A 15,520-nucleotide genomic window follows, 5' to 3' on the forward strand; every position below is an offset into this window, starting at 1 on the left:
TATTGTACCTCTGCTCGCTGTTCGCTATATGTGACCTATTGTAATTTCTCATATATAAAAGAAACAGTGGATGTAGGATTCGCTTTAGGCATCCGAACCACTTTTAAAAACCATAAATGTCATTTATTATTCAGTCTTTGTATCTGATCATAATCATTAATGTGTAATTTTTTAGAACAGCTTAGCACTTTCCACGTGTGAGTCCTTGGTGTCAAAATCAAGCATCAACAGTTTGACACTAAAAGGAGGGCGTGATTTAGTATCCACTCTTCATAAAGAATCTCTTATCAATCAACTTTACTTGCAAACAAATGGCTTGTGGTCGTGAAACTTAGCGAATTAGCACCAACAGCGAGGAGATCCCCCAGGTACAAGATGTTACTTCTCACGAAGTACCTCCAGTTCCGTAGGGTACCGCGACATATATCTCCTCGACCTCTCAGCTCAACCTAGCTGTGATGAATTACCTAGAGAGGTTTAACAATACTCTCCAAACGGTTAGCCGAATGCTAGATCGTTTGGATCAGGTCGTATCGCCCAATTCTGACAGGGCAGTGCCGCAGCCGAAGACACTTGTGGGTTGTGCTAAAGCGCGAAAACGGGCGAAAGCCCATGTCGTGCACACTATGGCACATAAAGACAAGGGAAAGTAGGTGACAAATAATGGGCCAAAGGGCTTGAAGGGACTAGTGAATACTGGTCGTGAAGCGGGTAGAATACCTATGGCTTTGTGACTTGGTGGTATGTCGCATCATGAGCCGTCCCATGCCATATCGCATGAGCACCCCCATAAGAGTGCAAGGCAAGGACACTCCCATTATCGCCCAAATGATGGTTCTGATCATCACTGCGAGGGAAATGCCCACCATCCACGGGTCGGTTTTGACCACCATAGAGGTCGGGATAACTCCCCTAGCCATTCAATGCCTTCATATGGTTCTAGCCAGAGTGTGTTAAGGTATGTCGAAGGCCCTGGCTAAGGCAGGGAAGAGTCCGATCTGCGGTCTTTCCTCAATCGCAATCGTGAGGGGCAAACTCAAGTTACGAAAAGTGATCCCCAGGTAGCTCCGCTTCCTCAAATTGAGGAGTCACAACGAGTTCTGGATCAGCTTAGAGCTCAGCAAAATGAGCGAGGACAAGTAGCTGAGGTGTCTCCCTTTTCTCCAGAAGTATTGACTGCTCCTCTCCTGTCAAGGTTTGTAATGCTCGATATGCGAGCATTCGATGAGAATTCTTATCCGTAGGATCATCTCTATGAGTTTAATGACCTCATAGAGCTTCACCAAGTTTTGAACTTGGCGAAATGTTGCTGCTTAGTAGTGACTCTGACTGCCCATGCCAAACGCTAGTTTAGATCGCTTCCACTAAGATCTATTAACTCGTGGCAACAGATTAGCTTATTATTCCTGAGATACTTCCAGGCAAATAGAAAGTTTTCAATGCCGTTGAGCTATCTAAGCAACATACAGTAGGAGAGGAATGAGTCCTTCCAGTCCTATATTGACAAGTTCTATAAGGAGCTGAATAAGGTGACTAATACACCCGAACATTCAGTCCGAACTCTTATTATTGCAGAAGTTCGCCCGCAAACCAACTTGTGGAAGAAACTGCAATCTGAGGATGATATTTCCCTCACCCACTTCTACAACCTCACTAAGAAATATCTCAAGATTGAAAATTTAGTGGCTTCCTTGAATCGCCACAACCCCGATCCTTCGACTAGCGCTTCCAGTCGGAGGGAGGAAAATCGAGGAGAGAGTAGTAGAAAGCCTAATCACAAATGGGCTAATGTCGATCAGAGAAAGGGAAAGAAGTGGTGATTTAAGCCCAAAAAGTCTTATGCCCAGGTCCTTCATCGCGTCGCAATAAGAATCAGTATACTCCGCTAAATGCATCGGTATCAACTATTTTGGATAAATCAGAAGAAGCTAATTTGCTTGGAGAGCTAGTGCCCATGAGTAATCCCTCTTCAGTAAGAAACAGAAAGAAATATTACCATTATCATCGGGATAATGGGCACCATACCAATGAATATCGAGCTCTTAAGCAGGCAATCGAAGACTTCATTAAAAATGAGCACTTCAAGAAGTATGTTGATGGTCCAACTCTCGTTCGGGAGAAGGATCAAGGGGACCGGGGGAAGAAGTGTCATGGTAGTAAGGGCCTCCATCTCGTCGGGATTATATTCAGAGGATCACACCTTGTAGGAAATTCTCGAGGTGCTTAAGAGAAGTACACTCGAGAAGCTCGCCATGACCCCGTGAGTGTGATGAACATGGCGTCACGACCTGCTAAGGTACGCAAAGAGGAAGAGATTACCCTTTCAGAAAAAGACGTGGTACGATTACATCACCCTCATAAGGATGCACTCGTCATTGCGGTTGAAATAGATTGGTGCGAAGTCCACAGAATGTTAGTGGATAATAGGAGTGCCGTAAACATCCCATTTCAGCAAGCATTCGAGGAAATACAATGGGACGAGGTAGGTCTGAAGCTTGCCTCTATCGCCCTCTCTGATTTTAGTAGGGATCATTTGATTCCCAAGGGAACAATTGCACTTCTTGTTATTTTGGGTGAGACCCACGAAGTGACTAAGATGATAAAGTTTCTGGTGGTAGACTGTTCGATCGCTTTCAATGGTATATTGGGACAATCTCTACTATGAAACTTCAAATTTGTCACCTCTATTTATCATCTGAAGACGAAATTTTCCACTCCGATGGGGTGTAGGGAGGTCAAAGGGTCTCAACGTGAATCTCGCGACTGCTATGTAAGAGTAGTGCAGATGACATGCAAAGGAAAAGGGAAGCTAGTGGGTGTTCCCGAGCAGGCTATGACGATCAACAGGATTGAACCACAGCTAGGTCCAGTGGAAGATAATATAGACCCTCATGTTCAGGAGGAGTATTCCTACAGTGGGCCTGTTGAGACTCTATCTGAGGTATCAATTAACCAGAATGAGCTGACTCGTGTGTTAAGAATCGGGAGCAATCTTAGCCTTCAGCTCGCTACTGATCTAACGAGCTTCCTCAGGAAGAATATTGATTTTTTTGCATGAACTCATGTTGACATGGTCGGGATCAGCCGAATATAATATGTCATGCACTTAACATTGATGGTGAGGTCAAGCCAGTTTGCCAGAAGAAAAGAGCCATAGACCTAGAACGATATGCTGCTCTTAAGATTGAGGTGGATAAGCTCCTCTCAATCGGGTTCATTCGGAAGACTCGTTACCCGAGTTGGGTCACCAATCCTGTTTTGGTGAAAAAACCCAACAGCAAGTGGTGAACCTGCGTTGATTTCGTGGATCTCAACAAAGCTTATTCGAAGGATAGTTTCCCTTTGCCCAAAATCTATTAGTTCATTGATGCCACTTTCGGGCACGAGCTGTTAAGCTTCATGGATGCCTACTCGGGGTATAATTAGATCCCGATGTATACACTTGACATGGAGCATACCTCGTTCATCATATATTGAGGATTGTATTACTATAAAGTCACGCCTTTCGGTTTAAAAAACGTTGGGGCGACCTATCAGCGTTTGGTTAACTGCATGTTTTTCGAGAAGATCGGGAAATCAATAGAGGTTTATGTCGATGACATACTGGTCAAGTTGCATGTCACTTCAAATCACATAGCTAATCTCGTAGAGATGTTCGACATGCTTCGGAGATATAGAATGAAACTTAATCCTCTGAAATGTTTATTCAGAGTATCCTCAGGAAAATTCCTAGGGTATATGGTTAACCATCGGGGGATTAAAGTGAAAGAATCAGCATGCATGAAGAGTGGTGAAGATGGAGAATGAAAGCATGAAAGCATGGATTCTAAAACCGGTTTTCAAACAAAGCTTGAAAAGAGATTATACCTACTCCTTTGCTTTGGATTGATGAAGATTAGCTTCAAAAGGATGAAACCTCCACACTTTAACACCACCTTGAGAGATTAGAGAGTGGCCTTGGGTTTGAGAGAGAGTTTTGGTTTGTGTTTTTTTTCTATTATACTACAAGTCTGAAATCTTCTATTAGTAAGTCAAAAGAAAAAGAAAAGAAAAGCCGTAAATGAATAATCGCTGATTTTACTACCAATTTAGTATCAGCGATTGCCAATTCCACAATCAATGATAAAACACTTCTCTTTACCACTTCAGGAGACACAGCATAAAGCTATAAGTACAGTAGAAGAGTATTTGTTAGTGTTACGTAGCTTTTTGTTGTCTATTTATCGTTTTGTTTTCACAACAATGGCTAGTAGCTCAGACGTCGATCATAAAATATTGCTTGAAATTAAATTGTTCGCAGACTTACATTGTGTCGCGACTTTTTTGTTTTTCGTTCTGTTTGTACTTAATGGAGATCAGCTATAGATAGCTCGATAGTAAGAATTAGACACAATCCAAATCAGAAGCATGCCACTCCTCATTTTTTTTTTCCACCAACAGAGTGCAGCCATAATTCCATATATTTTACTGATGATTGGGATGCGCAGCAGTTCGGTCTACAAGAAGGGGAGTTTCATCGAGTCAATTTAATGTTTAGGACTGCTTTTGGTTTGCTTTTTGTTATGCTTAAAATATCAGGGCTGACGTTAGCCTACGTTAGTGGACACCAATTAGACTTCAGGAAGGTTTTGTACCGCCTAAGAGCTGTCACATCGCTCCATGACAAGAAGAATATGATTGTCATCAACTTAGCAAATTCAAGTTTTGTCTATGAGTGATAGAGGACCGCACACCTGTCCAAGCCCTAGGTAATTTGAGGATATTTCCTAAGTTATCAGCCAATGGGAGGTAAGGAAGGACTTGCACATCACCTACCTATTGCAGATTTGTAATCATTACCTTGAATTCCTCTACTATAAATAGAGGACTCCCCTTCTCATTTTCAGGGTTCTGATCCTGAATCCTCATTCTCTCTAAATACCTAGTTATTGTACCTCTACTCGCTGTTTGCTATACGTGACCTATTGTAATTTCTCATATATAAAAGAAACAATGGACGTAGGATTCGCTTTAGGTATCCGAACCACTTTAAAAACCATAAATGTCATTTATTATTCAGTCTTTGTATCTGATCATAATCATTCACGTGTAATTTTTTAGAACAGCTTAACACTTTGCACGTGTGGGTCCTTGGTGTCAAAATCAAATATCAACAGTTTGGCGCTAGAAGGAGGACGTGATTTAGTATCTGCTCTTCATAAGGAATCTCTGATCAATCGACTTTACTCGCAAACAAATGGCTCGTGGTCTTGAAACTTAGCGAGTTAGCACCAACAGTGAGGAGATCCCTCAGGTATAGGATGTTACTTCTCCCGAACTACCTCCAGTTTCGCAGGGTACCACGGCAGATATCTCCTCGACCTCTCAGCTCAACCCAGCTGTGATGAATTACCTGGAGAAGTTCAACAACCGAAGGCTAGATCGTTTGGATCAAGTCGTACAGCCCAATTCTGACAGGGCAGTGCCACCGCCGAAGATGCTTGTAGGTTGCGCGAAAGCGCGGAAACGGGCGAAAGCCCATGTCGCACACACTATGACATGTAAAGACAAGGGAAATCAGGTGACAAATATGGGCCAAAGGGCTTGAAGGGACTAGTGAATACCGGTCGTGTAGCGGGTAGAATACCTGTGGCTTTGCTACTTGGTGGTATGTCGCATCATGAGCCGTCCCACGCCACATTGCATGTGCACCCCCACAAGAGTGCAAGGCAAGGAGACTCCCATTATCGCCCAAATCATGGTTCCGATCATCACTGCGAGGGAAATGCCCACCATCCATGGGTCGGTTTTGACCACCATAGAGGTCGGGATAACTCCCCTAGCCATTCAATGCCTTCACATGGTTCCAGCCAGCGTGTGTCAAGGTATGTCGTAGGCCCTGGCTAAGGTGGGAAGAGTCCGATATGCGGTCTTTCCTCAATCGCAATCGTGAGGGGCAAACCTACGTTGCGAAAAGTGATCTCCAGGTAGCTCCGTTTTCTCAGATTGAAGAGTTACAACGAGCTCTGGATCAGCTTAGAGCTCAGCAAAATGAGCAAGGACAAGTCTTTGAGGTGTCCTCCTTTTCTCTGGCAGTGTTGACTGCTCCTCTCCTGTCAAGGTTTATAATGCCCGATATGCGAGCATTCGATGAGAATTCTTATCCGCAGGATCATCTCTATGAGTTTAACGACCTCATAGAGCTTCACCAAGTTTCCAACTTGGCGAAATGTCGCTGCTTAGCAGTGACTCTGATTGCCCATGCCAAGTGCTAGTTTAGACCGCTTCCACTAGGATCTATTAACTTCGTGGCAGCAGATTAGCTCGTTATTCTTGAGACACTTCCAGGCTAATAGGAAGTTCTCAATGCCATTGAGCTATCTAAGCAACATACAGTAGGAGAGGAATGAGTCCTTCTAGTCCTATATTGACAAGATCCACAGGGAGCTGAATAAGGTGGTTAATATACCTGAAGATTCAGTCTGAGCTCTTATTATTACAGAAGTTCACCCACAAATCGACCTGTGGAAGTAACTGCAATCTGAGGATGATATTTCCCTCACCCGCTTCTATAACCTCACTAAGAAATATCTCAAGATTGAAAATTTAGTGGCTTCCTTGAATCGCCACGACCCCGATCCTTCGACTAGCATTCCCCGTCGGAGGGAGGTATTAGTGTATGCCCTAGGAACCAATCGTGTTGTCAGTTTTAGGACATTATATCTTGTACATGTATTATGAATAAAAGAAAGTGTTCTTATTTCACATGCTGATTTACTGCTTCATTTATATTATATTTAATATTGCATGTGAAATGTCCAAATGACACGGATCTTCAGAAGATCAAATCATCGAAGAATTCCCTACGCAAGTAATGTTAATTAGGCAATAACATTGCATAGTAGGCATGCTGAATATCTCCATTGAATATCATGTGATGGTACTAGTGTGGGTAATTATAAGAGGTATGTCACTAAGACATTAGCATGGATAAACGGTTAGTGAACTGTTTATAAAAAACGACCAATTACGATGAATCACATGGACGTGGTCAATGATGCATCGTAGGATCGTGCTAGTGTACCACTAATCCTTAGACTTGAGACATCACGATTGGAATCAATATAGGATGCATATGGTTCATATGGTGTATAAGCACGAGACTAATCATGTCATGTGTAATAAGCCGATTTGGTCATATGTTATTCATGTGCGAGGACAAGTGATGTCAAGATGAGATTTGTTAACTCAAAATAGTCCAATCTCCAGTTCCCAGAAGAATGTCAATAAACATTGGAAAAATGAAATCTCTGGCCAGAGTATAATGAATGTTAGATGAAACATAGTTTCATGTTGACGAGTTTCATTGTATGGATTGACAATTCATTAAAGATTATGTTAAGGGTTTTGACATACCATGAACCATTCTGAATTGGAATTAGATAACGAAAGGATTTTACTACACGGTATGTACAATCAAAATAGGTTCATTGGAGTTTACACTTCATTGTGGTTTGGGGGTTATGGAACATTGCTAGACGTCTACCATAATTAGTGAGAGTTTCGATTATAAATAGTTATAACGAAACATATCAGAATCTGATATTGGGCCCACAGCTAGATCACAGTGAACCAAAATGGTCACACATAAAACGAAGCTCAAGAAGAGAAAGTAATACATATCATTGATCGGATTAATGATGTTCGGACGTAAACAGTTGCATCTGAAATAGTGTATTAGTGAGAAATGATTATCTATGAATAGCTAGCACTAACCAAGGGTAATAAGGATTTATTAAATGTTATTATTGAATTGGATTTGATGATGGGGACAAAAGTGCATTGGTTTTATTCTAAAGAGTAAGAATAATTAATAGGATTAAAATTGGGCTAATTATGAATTAACCATAAAACCAAAGACTTGACATAAATGCTCTTTCCCAAGATTAATTTTAAATTGTTTGAGGACTTCCCAAGACAATTTAAAATTACACTTTGTGCCCATGGTATATAAACAAAGTGTTATACCATTTTCATTCAACTGAATCAATTGAAACAAAAGTCACTCTCTCATTTTCTCTCTCGGCTCTCTTGGATCACATTTTGAGGTTCTTCAAGTTCACTTGAAGAACTAAGATTCCAAGAAAGAAGATTCAAGTGTTAAATAGCAAAGGAGTAGGTAATATTCCATCTTTACCTTTAATTTTTTTGGGCTTATGTGTTATGTTTGTGTTCTACCTTGCATCCATCATCTTGTTCATCCATTTTACACTATTTCGATTTCCATTTCCAAAATGCATAAATCCCAACAGGAGGAAAATCGGGGAGAGAGTAGTAGAAAGCCTGATGCAAATGGGCTAATGTCGATCAGAGAAAGGGAAAGAAGCAATGATTTGAACCCAAAAAGTCTTATGCCTATGATCGCAACAAGAATCAGTATACTCCGCTGAATGCATTGGCATCAACTATTCTGGATAAATTAGAAGAAGCTAAGTTGCTCGAAGAGCCAATGCCCATGAGTAATCCCCTTTCAGCAAGAAATAGAAAGAAATATTGTCGTTATCATCGGGATAATGGGCACCATACTGATGAATGCTGAGCTATTAAGCAGGCAATTGAAGACCTCATTAAAAATATGCACTTCAAGAAGTATGTTGATGGTCCAACTCCCGTTCGGGAGAAGGATCAAGGGGACCGAGGGAAGAAGTGTCGTGATCGCAAGGGCCTCCATCTCGTCGGGATTATATTCTGAGGATCACACTTCGCAGGGAATTCTCGAGGTACTCAAGAGAAGTATGCTTGAGAAGCTCGCTATGACCCCGTGAGTGTGATGAACATGATGTCACGACCTACTAAGGTGCGCAGAGAGGAAGAGATTACCCTTTTAGAAAAAGACGTGGTATGATTGCATCACCCTCATGAGGATGCACTCGTCATCGCGGCTGAAATAGGTTGGTGCGAAGTCCACATAATGTTAGTGGATAATGGGAGCGCCGTAAACATCTCATTTCAGTGAGCATTCAAGGAAATGCAATGGGACAAGGCAGATCTGAAGCTTACCTCTATCCCCTTCTATGATTTTACTAGGGATCATTTGATTCCCAAGGGAACAATTGCATTTCCTGTCACTTTAGGTGAGACCCACGAAGTGACTAAGATGATAGAGTTTCTGGTGGTAGACTGTCCGTCCACTTTCAATGGTATATTGAGACAATCTCTACTACAAAACTTCAAAGCTGTCACCTTCATTTATCATCTGAAGATGAAATTTCCCACTCCAACGGTGTGCAGGGAGGTCAAAGGGTCTCAGCGTGAATCTCGTGACTGCTATGTAAGAGTAGTGCAGATGACATGCAAAGGGAAAGGGAAGCCAATGGGCGTTCCCGAGTAGGCTATGGCGATCAACATGATCGAACCACAGCCAGGTCTAGTGGAAGATAATATAGACCCTCATGTTCAGGAGGAGTATTCCCACAGTGAGCCTGTTAAGACTCTATCTGAGTTATCAATTGACCAGAATGAGCCAACTCGTGTGTTAAGAATCGGGAGCAATCTTGGCCCTAAGCTCGCTACTGATCTAACGAGCTTCCTTAGGAAGAATATTGATGTTTTTGCATAGACTCATGCTGACATGGTCGGGATTAACCCGAATGTAATATATCATGCACTCAACATCGATGGTGAGGCCAAGCCAGTTTGCCAGAAGAGAAGAGCCATGGACTTAGAACGATATGCTGCTCTTAAGATTGAGGTGGATAAGCTCCTCTCAATCGGGTTCATTCGGGAGACTCATTACCTGAGTTGGGTCGCAAATCCTGTTTTGGTGAAAAAAACCCAACAACAAGTGACAAACATGCATTGATTTCATAGATCTCAACCAAGCTTGTTCGAAGGATAGTTTCTCTTTGCCCAGAATTGATCAGGTCGTTGATGCCACTTCCGGGCACGAGTTATTAAGCTTCATGGATGCTTACTCGGGGGATAATTAGATCCCGATGTACATGCCTGACAAGGAGCATACCTCGTTCATCATAGATCAAAGACTGTACTACTATAAAGTTATGCCCTTCAGTTTGAAAAATACTGGGGCAACTTATCAGCGTTTGGTTAATTGCATGTTTTTCAAGCAGATCGGGAAATCAATAGAGGTCTATGTCGATGACATATTGGTCAAGTTGCATATCGTTTCAGATCACACAGCCAATCTCGCAGAGATGTTCGACATGTTTCGGAGATATAGAATGAAACTTAATCCTCTTAAGTGTTCATTCGGAGTATCCTCAGGGAAATTCCTAAGGTATATGGTTAACCATCAGGGGATTGAAGTCAACCCCAAGAAGATCCAAGCTCTCCTAGATATGAAAAGTCCCGCCAATCGAAAGTAAGTTCAAAGCTTGAATAGAGAATAACAGCTCTCAGTCGCTTCATATCGAAAGCAACATATCGTTGTTTGCCGTTCTTCAATATACTCAAGGCCAATAAGAAGTTTGAATGGACTTCAGAGTACGAGCGAGCCTTCCAGAGCATAAAAGAGTATCTCGGAAAGCCACCTCTCCTATGCAAGTCCCTTTCTAAGGAAATCTTATTTCTCTACTTGTTTGTATCTCAGTATGCAGTCAGCACAACTCTCATTCAGGAAGAAGGTAGAATTTAGTAGCCAGTATATTACATGAGCAAACGACTACTGGATGTCGAGACTTGGTATTCAGAGATGGAATGATTAGCATATGCCCTACTGATCGCTTCTAGAAAACTGCGACTTTATTTCTATGCCCACATCGTTCATGTATTAACCAATTACCCATTCAAGCAAGTCCTTCAGAAGCCAGAGGCTTCGGGTAAGTTACTTTTGTGGGCTATGAAGTTGCTTTTGTGGGCTATGAAATTGAGTCAATTTGATCTACATTATAGACCAAAGACAACAGTCAAAAGGCAAGCTGTTGTTGACTTTATTTCAGAGTTCTCTCACGAATCAGATCGGGAATCTGAACAGCTAGCCAGCGAAGTTGTCCAGGAAACTGTTCAAAACTTGTCAACATGGAGCCTCTACATTGATAGGTCTTCAAACGGAAGAAAAGCCGGAGCTGGTCTTCTACTCATCAACCCTGAGAGAACTCACATTTATGGAGCTATTAGGTTTGAATTCAAAGCTACGAATAATGAGGCCAAGTATGAAACGCTATTTGTTGATCTGCGACTAGCAAGAGAAATGAGATCAGATTTGATTGACATTAATAGCGACTCCCAGCTGGTTGTCAATCAGATTCTGAGAGAGTATTAAGCCAAAGAAGAGAATATGATCAGTTACTTGAAGAAAGCCAATGCGTCATTCGAGCCCTTCAAGCACTATACGATTAGGCAAATCCCGAGAGATAGTAATTCTATTGTAGATGCTTTGGCAAAGATAGCCTCATCGTTGGACTCTGATGCTCCGGATAGTATTCTAATCAAGTACATTGAAGCTTCCAGCATCAACTCACTTGATCAGGTCGTTGTCGCAAATGAATCCACTTCTTAGATGATTCTGATTGTTTAATATCTCAAAGATGGGGTTCTTCCTAATAGTAAGACTGAGGCAAGACTCTTGCGAACTAGAGCTGCTTGTTACACTCTCATCAGAGATCAGTTTTATAAGTGAGGGTTTAACACTTCTCTCCTTCGATGTGTAATGGATGATGAAGCAGACTATATCGTGAGAGAGATGCATGAAAAGATCTGTGGTAATCACACTGCTACACGATCTATCGCCAATAAAATTATCCATCAGGGATATTATCGACCCCTACTTCATGAAGATGCCTTCAACTTTGTGAAGAAGTGTGATAAGTGCTAGAGATTCGCGAACATCCTACAACCTCCTTCCCACCAGTTAACAATGATGACTAGTCCTTGGCCATTCTCTATGTGAGGAATTGATCTCATCGGACCCATGCCAATCGATAAAGGGGGCATCAAATATGCAGTGGTCGCCGTGGATTATTTCACTAAGTGGGTCGAAGCAGAGCTTTTAGCCGCGATCACTACAAATAAGCTTAAAGATTTCGTCTTCAAGAATATTGTGTACCTCTATGAGATTCCTCATACACTCATCTTTGATAAAGGGAAACAGTTCGATAATAAGGAATTTAAGCAGTTTTGTGAAAGTTGGGCATTTATAAGAAATTTGTCTGAGTAACAAGACCGCAAGCTAATGGTCAAGTATCAAGCACAAATTGAAGGCTAAACTTGATGCAACCAAGGGTAATTGGGTCGATGATCTTCTAGAAGTTCTATGGGCATATAGAATGACTACAAGAACCTCTACTTTAGAAACATCTTTCTCACTAGCATATGGCTGCGAGACAATGGTTCCAATAGAAATAGGAACTGATTCACTTCGGAGGGAATTCTACAATAAAATAGAAAATGAAGCACTTTTACGTGCAGGTCTGAATTTAGTTGAAGAACACCGCGACAAGGCTAGGTTAAGGATAGCTTCCTACGAGCAGGCAAAAAGATTCATCGACTCTAAAGTCAAGAGAAGAGACTTCCAGGTTGGCGATCTGGTGTTAAAAGAAGTCATTCTCGGCACAAGAGAACCAAGTGCAGGGGTATTGGGACCTAATTTGGAAGATTCATACCGCGTCGCTAAGGTGATACGACCTGGAACGTATCACCTCACGAGGCTAAATGGTTCTGAAGTGTCGCGAGCTTGGAATGCTGAACATCTTCGCCCTTATTATCTGTAATTTCGAACTTGCTTATAACTTGATCATTTTTACTTGTAAAGTTTTATTGTTGTAAATATTATGAATAAGATTATTTCAATTATTCTCAAAGAATTACTTGTGTCATAATCTCAAGCTTTTAATAATCTTGCTATTTATAACATTTTACAAGTTTAATGATCAGATATGCTATATTTGTTTTGTGAAGTACTTAAGTTATAAAAGTGCTATCATAAGTAGTCAAAAGTTCCTCTTTATATATCTCAAAAATATGTACAAGGGACGACCAGGAGCTAAATTATAAAAGAATAAGCACATAAGACTCTATTTAGGCAGAGATGAGAGCGATCATTGGTCTTTATTTTCGGGATCTCTGGCTGCGACCTTTTGGTCATCTAGCTGATCACCGACCTCTGGGTCGATTGCTTGATCTTCAGGGGCATTATTTCTTACTGATCGTCCTCCGAGGCAGGCTCTTGTTCTTCTTGCTCTTCAACCTCGACCATAGAAGCGAGAGCAACTTGATAGTCCTTAGGGAGGTCGGAGATATCCATGTTCGAATTATTTGGCCGCAAGCTATAAATAACTTGTAGCGCCCAGTGAGCAGTCTTCCTCTCCAATTCGAGGTTCTATTGCTTCATCTGCTTGGTCAGCAAAATGATTCGCCCTTGAGCCAATTGAAGATCTGTCAGTAGTGCTCTTTTCTCCTTCCTTGAGTTTGCCCATAGTTCAGCTCGAGTCTTTTCTACTGCTTTTTCGCCTTCTAAGCTCGCTTGCAACTCCTTTTCTCTTTGGCTCAACTCTTTGGTGAGCCTCGCCACTGTTCATTGGAGCTTCTTATTGTCGCAGTCTTTCTTCTCGAGCTCAATCTTCTGAAAGTCAGCTGCTCGCATAGCAAAATTCCTTTCAGTCAAGTTCACGTTTGCCTGAATGTGGGCAGCCTTTACCTCTGCATCTAAAGTTGTAACATCTTGTTTTAGTTTGGTAATTTCTTCCTTCATCTTGTGAAGTTTGCTGGCAAAATCGATCTTCATCTTTTGTTGGGCCACATTCAGGGCGAGCAAAGATTGTTTAGAAGAGGAATAAAAAGTTAGTTTTTTTTTTAGCTTGTATGAAAGAAGTTCTCGAAGAGAACAAATCATTTTACTTGACTTTGCATTTGAAGAGCGATGGCCACCAAGTCGATAGGTCGAGAAGCCACAACTTGTTAAAGGTCTTGGCAAGTTGGCATTCTTAAAAAGGTGTATACCACCGGCTGTAAATGATCCGGTAGTTGCCCTAAAAGATTTAATATGGTCGGGTCAAGCCTCGTTGCGGCAAGGACCCCTTCGACCTGATTCTTGCTTGCTTCCCCCTGAGCAGTCATCGTCGCTCCTTCTTCCCTTTGCGAACCCTCAGGAGCGGTCGAAGTCCTGGGAGCATCCCTCGAGGTTGTCCTCGTAGAGAAGGCTTGATAAGATTGATGGCTATCAGGCAATACCCCGAAGCCTTCTGATTTAGATTTTGTTTCCTCTTTGATGGGTATTGTCTTTCTCTTCTTGGACTTCTAGCCCACGATCTTCTTCTTTGATGAACGAGTATCGATGGGTCGGGGAGCTTCTTCACGTCGCTCAACGGGTTGTTGCCTTTTGGCACCAATATGTATCCCCTTTGTAGGGACATTGCTAGAGGTCGCTCCAACTGGTTCAGTTGGGTTAATCTTGGGGAATGCAAACCCCTCGGGCTTTTTTGACATCTTTGGAACCTTCGGTGGCCTATTTGCTGCATGACTTGAAGATACATCAGCAAAGAAAGTCTTCTTTTGTAAAAAGCAAAAAAGAAAAAAACTTAGAATTTTCCTATATAAAGAAATGTTTATGAGATGAACCTTCCAAAGATGTGTTTGGAGTGAAAAACCCGTACTTCTGAAGGTTGGCGGTAGTCACGATCAGCCTTGCGTTGCGACTCCGGTTAGACAATCGACCAAACGCTTCGATGCGGCTGAGATCAATTAGCAGTCTAGTTGTTTTGTTTTCTGTAAGAAAGCAATAGAGTTTGTTAGCCTAATTTACTAAGAAGGAATCAAAGTGAAAAGATGAGCGATCTAGAAATTGGAAGGAAAACCTACTTGGTTCCTTAAATTTACAGACTCCATCGTACTCGAAGAGAAAATACTTGGTTTCATAAGCCCCAACGTTACTGGGGTAACCAAATATCTTTCTCTCGATCGTTGATCGCTTGGAGTGGTAATATCAATCATTATCTTTGCTTTTCTTTAAATAGTAAGCGTAATCGAGCTCCTCTGCTGTTAGCTCGCCAAGATTGTGCTCCCCGAATGCGATATATATAGCGACTGCTATCATATATGCATTTGGTGTCAGTTGGAATGGCGCGATCTGGAAGTGGTCGATGATCGACCTAATGTAGGGATGGAAGGGTATCTTCACCCCATATTTGAAAATCGCTTCTAAGATCGCGGCCAATCCCTTGGGAGGATCTTGAGCAGTGTGCGACCTATGTTAAAAGACGTTTAGATTGATCGCGTATTGGTTAATATCTCTTTGTATTTGATCCTTCGAAATTGTTGATCGTATCACCTTTCTGGGACCTGTCGAGGTGCCCAGTGGTTGCAAGCTTCCCTCTCTGACTGTTCTTGCCTCAGAGGTGTCTATTGCTCTTGGAGTCTATAAATGTATGACATGTAAGGGTGACTCAATCTCCATATACATTACCTCATACGACGACTCAGAAGAGTAAGAGAACCTTGGTTTCTCTTACTTAGCTGCCAAAACCCTAAAAATTCTTAAGGATAATTTTTTAAAGATTTGTGTCCTAAGTTTTGACTCTTAATAGTG

The 15,520-nt window shown here is 41.8% G+C and overlaps 1 protein-coding gene across 1 annotated transcript; it reads left to right on the forward strand.

Moving 5' to 3' along the window:
• Positions 1-2,275: 2,275 nt before the first annotated feature.
• On the forward strand, positions 2,276-3,288 carry LOC116127509. The gene is made up of 3 exons (XM_031413172.1): positions 2,276-2,611; positions 2,702-2,941; positions 3,085-3,288. Exons 1-3 carry the CDS (start codon positions 2,276-2,278, stop codon positions 3,286-3,288), a joined length of 780 nt encoding a protein of 259 aa, XP_031269032.1.
• The last annotated feature ends 12,232 nt before the right edge of the window (positions 3,289-15,520 follow it).

This window comes from Pistacia vera, unplaced genomic scaffold (genome assembly GCF_008641045.1).
Source record: "Pistacia vera cultivar Batoury unplaced genomic scaffold, PisVer_v2 Contig192, whole genome shotgun sequence".
Lineage (NCBI taxonomy): Eukaryota > Viridiplantae > Streptophyta > Magnoliopsida > Sapindales > Anacardiaceae > Pistacia > Pistacia vera.